We start from the raw sequence: 17,026 nt of genomic DNA on the forward strand, positions 1-17,026 counted from the left end.
CTAAGAATTTTCTTAGAATTTGGGCACTAGGAGCAACTCTGCACTAAGAATCTGTAGGAATACGGACCCAGTCTTCCTCAGGTTTTCCAGTCCAGTAGTCCTTAAAAACTTCAATCACTCTTGTCTGACTAGCTTTATTACCTCCACTGTTCAACACACTGGACTCCATTTCCCATAATTCCACCATCATTTCTTTCTTTTCACATATTTTCTTGGGGATGTGAGTTCTGCTTGTGTTCAACTGTTTCGAGTCCTTTTATCTTCTGTGCAACAAAACTAAGAGGACACAGAAGCAAACCACACCCACATTTTTTTGGTCCTGTATGAAAATTACAACTTTTTGGAAAGATGTTGGAATAAAAATAGAACAGATTTGGGGTTTTAAATTACAGCAACACATTTTACCACTTTTGTTTGATTTTATGGAAGCGTATTGCATTGACACAAAAAAACTAAATTCAGCTGTTTTTCCAAAAAACAGACGAATTAAATTTTTTTCAGAAAACAGCATCTCGTTAATTCGGAAAAACAGACAAATTTTTTTTTTAACTTATTTTTCCTCATAATTACGAGATAATTATCTCATTAATTTGGAAAAACAGAGCCAAATTAATTTTTTTGTGTGAATGCAATACGCCTCCGTAACATCTTCCTGATGATTTGACAATAAATGACAAATACCTTCTAAAAATCTTTAGTGCTGCAGCAAAAAAAAACAAAAAACAATCACTCATAAATGGCTTCAGCTTGATCCACCGCTGCTGGAGGACTGGTTGAAAAGTGTTGATGAAATTCACAAAATGGAGAGATTATCATTTATGCTGAGGCTGCAAGCTGAACTTCACATGATAAGATGGAGCAAATGGATTAGTTTCCTTAAAAACAATTAATGTGTGGTTTGTCTAATAGTCCTGTGAAATGTTATAGAAACTGCAGCTCTAAGAATTTAATTGTGTAACTTGATTGCTGTTTCATAACTGTAACCTAAATGATCTGTACTGTTAGATTGTGACAATTATCTGTTATAGATTGATGTTTGTTTGTTCTGTGTGACAAAATGATAAATAACCACACATAGAGAAAAGGCCGTCACTAATATTGTATTTGGGATTATTGATTTAGCCGTTTATTTATTTATTTACTTGTTTGTTTTTTTTTATTTATTTTCTTTTCCCCCTAAGCTTCTTTCTATACTATTATTTAAAACCCTTTTCTGATTTCTCACTTCTGTATACCCATATTTTTTTAACCCTTTTACTTATTAGACTGGCAATTTTGTTCTCATTCTCTCTTCTGTTTCCACCTGGATATGCACCCCCCCCCAAAAAAAAAAATTAATAAAAATAAAAATTCATAAATAACCCCCCCCCCCCACACACACACACACACACACACACACACACACACAAATGCACCTGTAAATAGCCCTTTGTTTGCACCTCTTTGTTTTTTTCTTAATGTCTGTGAATTCTCTTTTGTTTGTTTGTTTGTTTATTTGTCTTTGTTACCCCTGTCACAACATTTTTGTCGAGCACTAAATAAAATAAAAAAGAAAGGAAAAGAAAAGAAAAGAGAGATTTAAGACAGATAACAAACCAGATAAATCAATAAAGATAAGAGAGAACAGTGAAAAAAAATCTAAATAAAAATAAATAAAAACTAAGTTAAAAAAATTCATGGAAAGGAATGCCTCTCGGACCAAAATAAGAGTTTGTTCGAGGTGCTCTTTGGAAAAAGGGATTCATAAAGTAGAGATCAAACTGAAAGAAAAATCCAAGGCACTCTCTTTAAACATTAAAATGCCTTTACTAACATGAAACGGTCATGTTTAGACCCAAAAAAAACTTCTACACGTTTCGGCTTCAAGCCTAAATCAGGAAGTCAAAAAAGAAAAAAAAAACAAAAAACAAATGCCTTGGATTTTTCTTTCAGTTTGATATCTAACAAAAAAATCAAACAAAGTGAGTCTGAGTTGAACAACGACAGCAGATCAACATGAATATAAAACTAACATCTGGTCTTAAGTCAAAGAGTCAGCTTTAATTCAGCTCTAATATTTCCCAGGAAATCTCATCACATGACAGTGTTTCTAGAAAAAATATAAAAGGTGGATTAATAAATTCTCAGGCTGGTTTCAGATCAGTTCAGTTTAAAAGACAGACAGAAAAAAAAACAGACAATAGCAGCTCATCGAGGTCCAGAGAAAATCACCGAATGCGATTTTTCATCTGCAGAAGTGAAGAAGAACATTTGATTTGTTAGATTTCAGCTGAACTGTGTTGTTAAATTCTACCTAGGTGGAAATAAACGGGAACTATTTATTTGTTTTTCATGTAAACAGTCAGTTTGGTCGAACAAATCTTGTCCACAGAGCCACGTGTTCTGACTAAAACCTGCCCAAATGTTGATTTTTGCAGATGAACGAACAGATAAATCCTCCTCCAGAGTTTCCTGATAGTGCAAAAACATCCCAATGAATAAAAAACGACCGCAACTCTGTGTTTTTTTCCGTAAACGTCGCTCTTCACGTTACAAAAATACTCCCTGGATTCGTTTCTGGCAGTGAAGACATCAGTCAGTTTTTATGGCTTATAGAAAAAAAACTAACAAAACAAAAACAGCAGGAAATGGAATGAAACCGGGCGGGTCGTCTCCATGGCGACCGCCTCTAGGGGTCCTCGTCCATGTCGTCCAGGTTCGGGGACATGATGAAGTGTTTGGGGTAGTGCAGGCCTCTCTCGTCGGCGTACTCCTCCCACCTGGCGTCGTCACTCTCGTGGGTGATGTAACGCTCGCCTCGACGCGTCTCGAACTCACGGAGGTCCAGCCAGGTGTGGTAGTCCTGGAAACCACGTCACAACTGCTTTAATCCAGATTAACGGTAAAAAGAGACATCTGAACCGACATTTAAACCAGATTAACATTAAAAACATACAGTTAACCTCATCATTAATCCAGATTAAGGTTAAAAATATACATGTGAACTCATATTTAACACAGATTAACAGTAAAAGGAGACATCTGAACTCATATTCTTGAATTCATATTCATATCCAGATTAACATTAAAAATATACATGTGAATCCAAAAGAGACATTTGAACTAATTTAACCCAGATTAACATTAAGAACATACATGCAACCTCACCGTTAATCCAGATTAATGGTAAAAAGAGACATCTGAACTCGTATTTAATCCATATTAAGGATAAAAACATACATGTAACCTCATCTTTAATCTAGATTAAGGTTATGAACATACATGTAAACTCATATTTAATCTATATTATCTCTAAGAAAATACATCTGAATTTATTTTTTAATCCAAATTAAGGACAAAAAAAGAGACATGTGAACTCACATTTAAGACAAATTAAGGATAAAAAAGAGACATCTGAACTCATCTTTAATCCAGATTAAGGTTAAAAACATACATGTAAACCCATATTTAATCCAAATTAAGGATAAAAAAAGAAACATTGGAACTCATATTTAATCCAGATTAAGGTTAAAAACGTACTTGTGAACTCATCTTTAATCCAAATTAAGGATAAAAAAAAAAGACATCTGAACTCATCTTTAATCCAGATTAATATAAAGAACATACATGTAACCTCATCTTTAATCTAGATTAAGGTTATGAACATGCATGTAAACTCATATTTAATCCATATTATCTCTAAGAAAATACATCTGAATTTATTTTTTATCCAAATTAAGGATTAAAAAAGAGACGTGAACTCATTTTTAATCCAGATTAAGCCTTTTTTTTTTTTTTTTTTTAACATTTATTCTAACAGTCAACTGTACGACAGTTTTACGTGTACTTTTCATGGATGACAGGTGTGTGTTTTTACCTGTGTGGATGACAGGTGTGTGTACCTGTGTGGATGACAGGTGTGTGTTTTTACCTGTGTGGATGACAGGTGTGTGTTTTTACCTGTGTGGATGACAGGTGTGTGTTTTTACCTGTGTGGATGACAGGTGTGTGTTTTTACCTGTGTGGATGACAGGTGTGTGTTTTTACCTGTGTGGATGACAGGTGTGTGTTTTTACCTGTGTGGATGACAGGTGTGTGTACCTGTGTGGATGACAGGTGTGTGTACCTGTGTGGATGACAGGTGTGTGTTTTTACCTGTGTGGATGACAGGTGTGTGTTTTTACCTGTGTGGATGACAGGTGTGTGTACCTGTGTGGATGACAGGTGTGTGTTTTTACCTGTGTGGATGACAGGTGTGTGTTTTTACCTGTGTGGATGACAGGTGTGTGTTTTTACCTGCAGCCAGGGGTGACTCAGGGACTTGTCCACACTGTAGCGCTTCCTCATCTTCACCTGCAGCAGGTTATTGATCAGATCTGTGGCTGAAAACGACAAAACGACCTGTTAATGAGACTGTAAATGTGTGACAGTGGTTTTATACAAACTATGTGGACAAAAGTATGTGGACATGTTGAATTCAGGTGTTTCTTTTCTAACAGAACAATAATGATGAATGTCAGAATATAGTTTTATATTATGGGATGAATATCATTTCATTGGTCAGTTTGTTTCTATAAATTTCTATAATATTTTTCCTGCTCTGACTGTAAATAATAATTTTCTTCCACATCTAACCATCTACTTTCTTCACATCTGACTGAGGGAGAAAAATCTACCATTAAACATGAAGGAAATATTGATGTTTCTAAACTATATGGACATAAATATTGGGACACATCGGGTCTCTAGTCGGTCAGATGTCCTGTTCATGAACACTGTTAGAAAAGAAACACCTGAATCCAACATGTCCACATACTTTTGTCCACATAGTTCATAATAAACTCGTCTTTATTGCGCTCTGACTCTGACATGGGCGTGTCCTCACCCTCCTCTGAGATCTCCTTCCAGGGGTTGGGCGGGTACATGAAGGCGGCGTTCTGGATCTGGTCGTTGATGTCCTCGTCCTCGTTGAAGGGGAACGTCCCGCTCAGGCTGACGTAGACGATGACGCCCACCGACCACATGTCCAGAGAGCGGTTGTAGCCTTTACTGCGCAGGACCTCGGGCGCCAGATACGCCGGCGTCCCGACCACCGAGCGACGGAACGACTTCTCACCGATGATACGAGCGAAGCCGAAGTCGCAGAGTTTCACCTGGAGGACGAGAGGACGGGAGTTTGGAGATTAGGAGACATTTGGTCAAACAATATATGATTATCTCAACTACATTTGATTATATAACCCACAACTATATTAGTTTATGTAGATATAATATATTAAATACATTTCTAGGTGCTTTTGGTTTCTTATCTTGAATGTGTTCCACTCATTTGTGGTTCTAACCTGAGGAAACGGTTCTGCCGAGGCCAGGAGGACGTTCTCCGGCTTCAGGTCACAGTGGACGATGTTCTTAAAGTGGAGGTGTCTGAGCGCTACGAGGATCTGAGGAAAATGGAAAGAAAGTTTTAGGAGACAAATGAAGGATAGCCAGCTGAGGTGGCTCGGGCATCTGTTTCGGATGCCTCCTGGACGCCTCCCTGGGGAGGTGTTCCGGGCATGTCCCACCGGGAGGAGACCTCGGGGAAGACCCAGGACACGTTGGAGAGACGATGTCTCTCGGCTGGCCTGGGAACGCCTTGGGGTCCCCCCGGAAGAGCTGGAAGAGGTGTCTGGGGAGAGGGAAGTCTGGGCATCCCTGCTTAGACTGTTAGCCCTGCGACCCGGCCCCGGATAAGTGGAAGATAATGATAATGGATGGATGGATGAAGGATAGCTGTTTGTTTTTTAGTGCTGAGCAGCAATTAAAAATTTTAATTGCAATTAATCACGTGGATTTCTGCGATTAATCGCGATTAATTAATTCACTGCTAAAACTTTGCTAAAAGTAAAAAAAATCTTCCATCTCTCTCTCACTGACTGCGCTCTGCTGCTCTAAGCTCCGCCCACTTCCACCCCTCCTCCTCAGCCAATGCAGACCTCTACCCTAATGTGTTACAGACCAATAGAAAGAACCTGATCTCAGATAAAAGATGACATTTGGATTTTATCAACAGTAAAATTGTGGCGCTGCTGACACAATGGTCCTAACAGGGTTAAACATACTTCCAGTTCCCACTGACCTGCGTGACCAGAAACTTGGTGAGGCGTTCAGGTAACCGGCTCTTCTCGCTGGATAAAATCATCTCCAACATGTCGCCGTGGAGCTTCTCCATGACGACGAAGACCTGCTCCGGAGTCTCGAACATGCACTCCAGGTTCACGATGCCTGGATGGTGCAGGTTCTGGAGGAAAACGGACAGAAAACCACACAGAACACACGTCACATGGGAAGAGTTATGCACCGTATTTGTACTCAGACATTGTATTAATAATCTGTAAGAAGCAGAACTGGACACTAATGCAATAAAAACCAAGATTTGACTGAAATAGTTGGAATTCGATGAGGACAAAGAAGAAAATGTGAAAGACGCAAGATAAAAATGAAAGGACAAAAAGACGCAAAAAAGATGAAAATTACATAAAAAGATGCAACAAGATGAAACTGAGTTGAAGGACGCAACAAGATTAAAGTTATATATAAGAAACAAGATGAAACTGACATAAAAAACACAACAAGATTGAAGTTATATATAAGAAACAAGATGAAACTGACATAAAAAATGCAACAAGATTAAAGTTATATATAAGAAACAAGATGAAACTGACATAAAAAACGCAACAAGATTGAAGTTATATATAAGAAACAAGATGAAACTGACATAAAAAACGCAACAAGATTGAAGTTATATATAAGAAACAAGATGAAACTGACATAAAAAACGCAACAAGATTGAAGTTATATATAAGAAACAAGATGAAACTGACATAAAAAATGCAACAAGATTAAAGTTATATGTAAGAAACAAGATGAAAACTGATTTTCCCTCTGAAGTGACTTTTATATATATATATATATATATATATATATATATATATATATATATATATATATATATATATAGTGTATATACATGTATATTCGTCGGCTTCCTGATAAAACCTGCTATGTGACTTTTGGCAAATTTTACAGGAGAAACAAAAAACTGTTTATATCACAGGAAACTGTGAAATATGACAAAAAAATATCTGTTCCTTTAATGTTGGTACTTATGATGGAATGTAAACAACTTTCACAGGAGACTGAAATTTGAAGCTGTAATAGAGGACAGAGCAGGTTTTTATTCCCAACCAAAAATGTCACTGAGCAGGTTTTATCAGGATGGTATATGTGAATGTGTGTGTGTGTATATGTATGCATGTGTACATGTATGTATGTATGTGTGTATGTATGTATGTGTATGTATGTGTATATATATATATATATATATATATATATATATATATATATATATATATACACATACACACACACACACACACATGCATACATACATACATACATGTGTACGTATATGGGTGTATATATGTATGTATGTATGTATGTACATATTGTTGGTTTAGACAAAGGGGTCAGAGTTAATATAAGCTCTGTTTCTTCTCACTCCTTTTCAAATATGACTTTTTTCTTCTTTTTCGTTTTGTGTGTATCATTATTTTATGCTTCCTTGAATTTTCATTTCTATATTACATTGTACAGAAAAGTCAGTTAGTAGCAATCAGGAAGCTTGTAGCATTTCCATATTCAAAATAAAAACAAACAAAAAAAATGTACTGTCACATCCGTTTAGTTTGAAAAAGTACCGAGCCTATTCTGAGAATGTAAGGAGTATGAAGTACAGATATTTATTCAAAATGTACGGAGTAAAAGGAAGAAGTTTCCAGGAAAATAAATACTCAAGTAAAGAACAGATACCTAAAAAATCTACTTAAATAACAAAATACTTTTACTTCGTCACCTCCCACCTCTGTATAAAAGAAACACGATGAAAATGACTCAAAAGATGCAACAAGACATAAACACTGAAAAAATCCAAAAAGACTACATCTGTTCTGGTTGGTGCTGGTCTGCTCTGATGGGTTCTGGTTCATTTTGGTGGGTTCTGGTCTGTTCTGGTCTGTTCTGGTGAGTTCTAGTGGGTTCTGATGGGTTCTAGTGGGTTCTGGTCTGTTCTAATGGGTTCTGGTCCATTTTGGTGGGTTCTAGTGGGTTCTGGTCCATTTTGGTGGGTTGTGGTGGGTACCTGTAGAATGGCCACCTCGTTCCTCAGCTGACTCTCCTGTTTGGTGGGAAACCTCATTTTATCGATGATTTTAATGGCCACGTCGCGGCCGGTTTTCCTGTGTTTACCTGCACAGGAAGAAGAGTTTTTATTTGGAGGAATTACAGGGGCGGGGCTTCATCCTGAGTATTGTCTGACAGGTACGGTCTCACCTCCGTAGACAATCCCGAACTGTCCGGAACCGAGGACCTCATCGGCGAAGATCTGATAAACTGAACTGATATCCTGAAACCAAAACCCACAAATTAAATCAAAAACAAAGAACATTTAAAGATGAAAGATTCAGTGGTGACTTAGTTTTGTGTCTTTGTAAGGCATGAAAATGAACACAGCAGTCAAATAAGTCCTTGAACTCACCACGTTTTCCTGGATCTGTGAGTTGGACACTGATATGCTGACACACAGCTCCTCTGAAACAACCCAAACAAACACAACAGCTGTTCAGAGTTCATCAATAGTGCCTCATTATTCTGAATATTAAAACATCATCATTTCCCCTTTTATAGAATGATGACGTTTCATGCTGTTCGACTCCTTTGTCACAAAAACCCCCTGCGTTTCCTGTGGATTTGTGTGGGTGATGCTGATGAATTTTCCACTGCTGCTCTGGTATTGATTCCTGATCGGTGGCTGTGGTTGATCAGGTCATCTGTCATCGATCAATACGTTCAGTCTGTTCAGATTTAGGTCAGCCTTCACACACTTTATGCAACTTTATCCACGGGACGCCAACTGTGTTACATTCACAAACACCAGCAGGACTCACCCTGAGTTTATGATACTTTAATTTTTAGTATACTCTTCACCATATATGAAGGATTTCTTAGATTAAAAATGTCAGTATTTGTAGCTTCTATTAAACAAAATACTGGTTTTATCTAAAAGATACAAACACCAGCAAGGACTCACCCTGTATTTATGATGTTATTTGACTTTTTTGTACACGCTTCACCATATATTAAGGATTTGTTATGTTAAAAATGTCCTTATTTATAGGTTTTATCATATAAAATGCTGTTTTTACTTTATAGATACAAACAAAACAAAAGGACTCACCCTGTATTTATTATGTTATTTTACTTTTTTGTATACGCATCACCATATGTTAAGGATTTCTTATATTAAAAATGTCATAATTTGTAGCTTCTATTATACAAAATACTGTTTATATCTTATAGATACAAACACCCTGTATTTATTATGTTATTTTATTGTTTCTTTGTGTAATCTTCACTATTTATTAAATATTTCTTATATTGTGTAATTATTTATAGCTTCTATCATATAAAATACTGTTTTTATCTCATCAATAATGGCATCAATGCACATCATCCTGTTAATGTCTCATTATTTGCAGAAAAATAAAAAACTTATTAAACTTATTAAAGTTATAAACATATAAAAAAAATTATTAGAAAAAAGATTATTATAAAAACCATAATGGTTTGAGATTATAATGTCATAAAATACCAAACAAGAAATCATAAATAATGAGAAAAATCACATTAATTGCAGTAATTTGTGAGTTTTTTCCTCATAGTTTCTGAGAAATAATAAAAATGCAACTTCTCTGAGTTCATACAGTGAGAAATAATGAAAAAATACTTAAATATTTTGAGATTATACCATCCAAAATTTACAAGAATAAATGTGATTACTCTCTGAGGATATGAAGTCATAAATGTTCATAATTCAAATAATTAATTTGGTATTTAAAGGGTTAAAATCCTGAGAATTGTTAAATGTTTGGCAGTTTTGAGCAGGACTGAAGTTGTCCAAGAGATTTATGTAAAAAATAAAAACAAAAATTAAATAAATATTGATGTATAATGATTTTATAGCAGTTTTTTAGTGCGTGTACATTTTTACCACAGGGTGTAAAATGCATCATGGGAATATAAAACACATAAAAGAGTAAAAGACACTGCTTTACAAACGGTGACAGTGCCAGTTTTTTTTAAAAAAAAAAGGCTGATGTTGTATACATGTTTGATGCTTTAAGTGTCATCCCTAGACCTCATTTTCATGTTGTAGTTTTATAAAACTAAAATGTTTATAAATAAAAACTGTAAAAAAAAAAAAAAAAAAAGAAGAAGAAAAAAAAAAAAGAGTAAAAGACACTGGATTTTTAAAAAAAAATCATGCCAAAATAATAACTGAATGACAAAAAAAAAGAAAAAATGTACAAAAATATCCGAGGATCTAAGGGTTAATAACAGTTAATGGAGAGATTTCCTGTCATTTATTCACTAGACCTTGTTTTATCGTCAAACTTCTATTTTCAGACAAAAAGTCACTTAAACCCAATATAAATCAGAGACACGGGGCAGAAAATCCTCTGAAATCCCTTCAATCAGGTTAAAGTGGCAGCGGCTGGAGTTGTGTAACAGTTGTCTCCTCAAACAATATTGACAAATCCATTAAGAAAACGTCCATTAAACCATTAAAAAAAAAAAAAAAACTCAAATCTGATTTCCCTTAATGTGTCGGATGGTAAAAGCAAGGCAGCGATACTGACGGGGTTGAAGGTTCAATTGCAGATCAGCTGCAGAAATAAAAACATCCAACCGTCTGGTAAATATAGTTAAATACATCCAATTGTTCAACTCAGAGGTTTTAATCCTTTTAGGTAAAAACATGTTAACGTCAACTAGTGTTCAAAGTAAAAACCATTAGACCTGTTTTAAGAAGCAAATTTAACCTTAAAGACCCAAACCATCAACTGATCTAAACTGTTTAACACCTGCTGATCCACTAAAACTATCAATACATGGAAATAATTGGTGTAAAATACAGTTCTTCATCTTTTCATGGTTATCAGATATGACCATATTTGGACGTTCAGAGGCTCTGTAGTTACCATGGAAACACTGTCATCTTCTACAACATTGATTCAGTAGTCAAACCCATGGAGTTGGATCAATGACAGTGGATGGACACACTGGGTTTATGTCTACTAATAAATAAAATGAGCAAATATAAGCAAAAAAAACCTTATGAAATAATAAATAATGTGGAAAAAATAAGCAAAAAAAAATTTACTAAAAAGTTAAAAAAAAAAATAAAACAAGCAACAAAATGAACAAACACAGTCAAAACAATGAATAAAACAAAATAAGTAAAATAAACAAAATAAGCTGCAAACTGAGGTAAATTGAAGAAAAAAGGGGCAAAAAAAATTGCAAAAACCAATAACATAATAAATGAAATTAATAAAATGAACAGCAATAAGAAAGCGTAGAAAATAAAATGAATAAAAAATGTAAACATTGATTCACCAGTTAAACCAGTGACAGTGGATGGACACAACATACTAATAAAAAAAATGAACAAAAATGAGCAAAAAAACGTACAAAATAATAAATAATGTGGAAAAAAACCTACAAACTGAAGTAAAATGAAGAAAAAATTTTTTTGAAAAAAGGGAAACAAAATGAGCAAAAAACAGTAAAATAATAAATGAAATTAGTAAAATGAACAGCAATAAAAAAAAGTGTAGAAAATAAAATGAATAAAAAAATGTAAACAGTGATTCACCAGTTAAACCAATGACAGTGGATGGACACACTAGGTTTATATAAATGTTTAATAAAATGAACAAACTTTCCAAAATGATTAGTAACTTGAAAAAAAGTAAGCAAGAAATTGGCTGAAACAATGTAAAGAAGAATAAAATAAGCAACAAAAATGAACAAAAACAGACAAAAGGATAAATACAAAGAACAAAAATGAATACATAAACAAAATAATAATCAGTAACATAAAGAAAATAAGTCACAAACTTAACAAAATTGGAAAAATAAATAAATAAATAAAACTACAAGCGGTGTTCAGGCCCTCGCCCTCCTGCGTGACCGCCGAGGACACCGACAGTGAGAGGACAGCGTATCATGGGCTGGATCCGACATTCTGCCACATAAACAGTTTTATACTTCTGAAAAGGAACGCTTCATCACAGCCACGCCCAACATTTGATAAAAATGTCATTGGTAACTTTTGATTCCATATGTGTGTAGGTGATTTTCCCCCAGTTTGGTCCAAACTGGATGTAAACCCTAGGAGGAGATGAGGAAAGGATGAGGGGGGGGATTTTACAGGTCCACACTTCCACCCAATATGGCCGACTTCCTGTTGGGTTTAGGGCGGGGCCATCATGTCATTTTTTTACTCGTCCTACCATGGGCTATGTCTGGACCAAGTTTCATTTTTCTACATGAAAAAAAATTTGGGGTGGGCTCCCATCCGCATAATGTATTTTAATTTTTGAGGGGGCGCTGCTGAGTCATTTTGCTTTATTTTTTCTTGGCGACTTCAAATAAAAACAAATTTCACTGGGTTTGAATTTTTGGTCAAATAAAACTGACTTTTTGTGAACGTTCAGGGGCTCAGATCTGCGTTCAGAGTGTCCAGGAAAAATAATAACGGAACCATGTGTTTTTAATGGGCCCTCACCGGCATGTGTGCCTGGGGTGGGCCCAGATAAATAAAATACTGCCCTCTGGTGACAGTACCCCCCCCACACTCACTGTGCTCCTTGGCGTCCCCCACACACACACACACACACACACACTCACTGTGCTCCTTGGCGTCCCCCCCACACACACACACACTCACTGTGCTCCTTGGCGTCCCCCCCACACACACACACACTCACTGTGCTCCTTGGCGTGCCCCCCCCCCCCCCCCCCCCCCCACACACACACACACACACACTCACTGTGCTCCTTGGCGTGCCCCCCCCCCACACACACACACACACACACACACACTCACTGTGCTCCTTGGCGTGCCCCCCCCCCCCCCCCCCCCACACACACACACACACACACACACTCACTGTGCTCCTTGGCGTGCCCCCCCCCACACACACACACACACACACTCACTGTGCTCCTTGGCGTGCCCCCCCCCCCACACTCACTGTGCTCCTTGGCGTGCCCCCCCCCCCCCACACACACACACACACACACTCACTGTGCTCCTTGGCGTGCCCCCCCCCACACTCACTGTGCTCCTTGGCGTGTCCTGGTCCGGTCCCTACGCTGGCCTTGGGGGTGACGGGCATCATGGCCTGGCGGATGGCCTTCTCCCAGCTGTGGGCCACATCGCGGCCCACCCCGGACGTGGCCAGGACCGGGTTGTGGACCGGACCCCCCCCGTCCTCGCCCACATAGTACACCACCCTGGAGGTGATGAGCTCGAAGCAGTGGGGGTTACTGCCCTGGGGGAGGCCGCTGAAGTCCTGGGCCGGCTCCACCTGCAGGATCTCCGACAGGGGGAGTTCCTACAGGGACAGGGAGGCGGAGTCAGACAGGCGAGAGGGAGGCGGAGTCAGACAGGCGAGAGGGAGGCGGAGTCAGACAGTGGAGAGGGAGGCGGAGTCAGACAGGGGAGAGGGAGGAGGAGTCAGACAGGGGAGAGGGGGCGGAGTCAGAGAGGGGCGAGGGAGGCGGAGTCAGACAGGGGACAGGGAGGAGGAGTCAGACAGGGGACAGGGAGGAGGAGTCAGACAGGTGAGAGGGAGGCGGAGTCAGACAGGTGAGTGTTTACACCACAGATGTTAAACTCATTTTAGTTCAGGTTCCACATTCAGACCAGTATGTTCTAAAGTAGACCAGAACCAGTAAAATAAGAACAGAAGAACCTATAAATGCATTTTTTTCCTCTTTGTTTTAGTTTACATGGAAATGTTTAAAATTACAAACTATCCGTTAACAAAACATGTGAATAATTTGAACATTTATGAACAACCTGACATTTCTAAAGGAAATTCAGTGTGATTTTAATAATATTCTGCCTCCGTTTATCTTTGACACATGTTCATTAGATCAGACCACAGTGGATCCACAAACACAAGAAACATTTAGAAAAAAACATCCCATTTAACTTTAGGATCAAAACAACTTCACTTCATATCTTCAGTGCAATTTTGGTTCTTTGTAAATTCATCTGACAGGCTGGACCGGACCCTTTGGTGGGCTGGACCGGACCCTTTGGTGGGCTGGACCGGACCCTTTGGTGGGCTGGACCGGACCCTTTGGCGGGCCCAGACCCTGGTCCCTCCTGGTTCTGGTGGTCTGATGTGTTCAAAGCGTCTCTTCCTCAGTCCTTCCAGGTCAGACTTATCAAAGAGCGCCGTCGGAGTTCATGAACGTCTGTGATTAAAAGACAGGAAGTGGACCCGAGGCCAGGTCCGGGACGCTACTGTACGCTCAAAGGAAGGTTAGCGCGGCGCTTTGTGCTGAAGGTCAGGGGTCAGAGGTCAGACAGGACATGAAAAAGGAGATCTGTTCAGTGTTTTTGTATTTGGGGGATCAGACTCAAAGACAAAGGCTCATTCAACTCAGTGAAATGAGGTTTTTTTATACATGAAAACAGAAAACTTGGCACGAATGTCGGAAAAGGTAAAAGCTTTTATGTTTTAGGGAACTTGTGTATGGATGTAGAAGAATTTAAGAGGAAAATGTGTCAGATCTAAACGCACATGGAGTCAAACATACGGCCTGTGGGCCAAAACCAGCCCATGTGAGGGTCCGACCATGGGATCAATCTGTGAAATAAAAAAAATTACACTGAAGATATTCACAATCAGTGATGTCCAACTCAGTGTAGTTCCAAACTCGTACCAATATTCTGTCTGTTATTAAATGTTTTGTGTATTTGTAGATCCACTGTCATCTGTAAGTTATAATGTACATGTGGAAGTGATGAAACTGAGGCAGAATACTGTGAAAATTACACTGTTTTACTTAAGGAGTTTAAGATTTTTAGGATTATTCAGATATTTTTGTGTAAAAAATGTAAATATTTTGATAAATTAATTTTACTTTCTGCACAAAAACAAAGAGAAAAGTTTTGAGTCGTCATTATTTATATGTTATTATGTTATTTTACTGGTCTGACCCACTGGAGATCATATTGGACTGAACTCTACAGAAGTCGAACATTTTGATTTGAATATGCATTTTTTGTCCTATTTTATTTATTTTTTTCCATTTTTCCCTGTTGTCCTTTAACCCTTAGATGTCTGAGTGTATGGGTCAAAATGACCTGTGTTCAAATGTGTTTTTATGACACTTCTGTCATTTGTTTCATGTTAAAAATAATCATTTATATTTTATTTTGGTCCATAAAAGAATGATTTCATGTTTGAGATATTTTTTATTTGAATTTTTTAGATATTTTTTAACAATTTTAGAATAAAATAGCCTTTTATGGAAGCGTATTGCATTCACACAAAAAAATAATAATCTCGTTAATTTGGAAAAACAGAGCTGAATTTAAATTTTTTCAGAAAACAGTAATGCAATACGCTTCCATAAGCCTTTATTGTCATTGTGTGTTTAAAGAAATTAGGAACAGGAGTTTAAAATGTATTTTTTCTTATATATTTAGAAAACTTGAAAAGCACATATATGGTATGTAAGACGGTGTGTTTAGCGTTTGTTTCCTGGTGTCTCCGTATGAACCCAACCCCTCTGGTCTCTGAAACCAGATCTGATCCCTTGGACTCCTACCTTGTAAAACTTGGCTCCACTTTCATTCTGGAACATCGTCAGACTCTTACTGTCCAGCCTCCAGTAATGTCGCTTCCTCTGCAACGACACAAAAAATACGCTCAAGTTTTATCGCAATTCATCCACCAGTCCCAACAGGACACAGACAAAACACAAACATCCAGTAATATTCAGAACACATGAGTAAAACCACATCAGTTTGACCTGGACCTGCTGTGTTTATTCTACTGAACCTTTCAACTGTTGTACATTTTATATGTTCAGTGTGTTTTGTGTTTATGTTTGTACAAATACAGCATTTTGTGTATATGTTTAATACATTTCCAGTGTTTTGTGTATATTTTGTACTGTATTTTTTCCTTCATTTTTTCTATGTATTCTGTAATTTACTACACTTATGTTCACACTTTGTACATTTGTTCCATTTTGGTGGTACATTTTCTATATTTACAGTTTTATGTGTGTATATGTTGTACATTTACTGCATTTGTCTTCATATTTTGTACACTCGCTGTGTTTTTACAGTATTTCAAATGTATATGTTGTACATTTACTGCATTTGTCTTCATATTTTGTACACTCGCTGTGTTTTTACAGTATTTCACATGTATATGTTGTACATTTACTGCATTTGTCTTCATATTTTGTACATTTGCTCAGTTTTGGGTGTATATTTCCCATGTTTTCCTGGCACATTATATACGTTTTTACATTTGCCATACATTTTGTGTGTATTTTATACATTTTCTTCATTTTGTGTACATATTTTATACATTTGCTGTATTTATGTGTATATTTTGTACATTTGCTGCATTTAGTTTTTTCATATTTTGTACATTTGCTTCATTTTGGCTGTACATTTGACATATTTCCAGTGTTTTCTATGCATATTTTATTCCTTTGCAGTATTCCTCATGTATATTTTGTACATTTACTATATTTGTGCTCATATTTTGTACATTTGCTGTGTTTTTGCAGTATTTCTTGTGTATATTTTGTATATTTACTGCATTTGTGTTCATATTTTTGTACATTTGCTGAGTTTTGGGGGTATATTCCCCATATTTTCTGGGCATATTTTATTCCTTTGCAGTATTTCATGTATATATTCTGTACAATTGCTACATTTCTGTATATATTTTGCACATTTGCCATACTTTGTGTATTTTATAAATTCCCTTCATTCTGTGTGCATTTTTCATACATTTGCTGTGTTTATGTGTATATTTTGTACATTTGCTGCATTTTTTTGGTTTGCATTTTATACATTAACTGTATTTTCTTCACATTTTGTACATTTGATTCATTTTGG

The 17,026-nt window shown here is 37.0% G+C and overlaps 1 protein-coding gene across 2 annotated transcripts in view; it reads right to left on the minus strand.

The window, feature by feature from the left end:
• Positions 1–2,020: 2,020 nt before the first annotated feature.
• LOC115415089 (serine/threonine-protein kinase D3-like) overlaps positions 2,021–17,026 on the minus strand; it is a 61,647-nt gene continuing 46,641 nt past the window's right edge. The window contains exons 9-18 of one of the 2 annotated variants that reach the window (XM_030128531.1): positions 15,715–15,792; positions 13,205–13,481; positions 8,555–8,607; positions 8,350–8,422; positions 8,159–8,265; positions 6,098–6,259; positions 5,322–5,420; positions 4,865–5,132; positions 4,276–4,361; positions 2,021–2,842 (exon numbers count right to left, since the gene is read on the minus strand). In XM_030128531.1, the coding sequence (XP_029984391.1) occupies positions 2,669–2,842; positions 4,276–4,361; positions 4,865–5,132; positions 5,322–5,420; positions 6,098–6,259; positions 8,159–8,265; positions 8,350–8,422; positions 8,555–8,607; positions 13,205–13,481; positions 15,715–15,792 (1,377 nt within the window). In that variant the 3' untranslated portion in view covers positions 2,021–2,668. The remainder of the gene's footprint in view (positions 2,843–4,275; positions 4,362–4,864; positions 5,133–5,321; positions 5,421–6,097; positions 6,260–8,158; positions 8,266–8,349; positions 8,423–8,554; positions 8,608–13,204; positions 13,482–15,714; positions 15,793–17,026) is intronic. The other variant, XM_030128532.1, reaches the window with a different exon arrangement.

The sequence above is a fragment of the Sphaeramia orbicularis genome, chromosome 24 (genome assembly GCF_902148855.1).
Source record: "Sphaeramia orbicularis chromosome 24, fSphaOr1.1, whole genome shotgun sequence".
In the NCBI taxonomy this organism is placed as follows: domain Eukaryota; kingdom Metazoa; phylum Chordata; class Actinopteri; order Kurtiformes; family Apogonidae; genus Sphaeramia; species Sphaeramia orbicularis.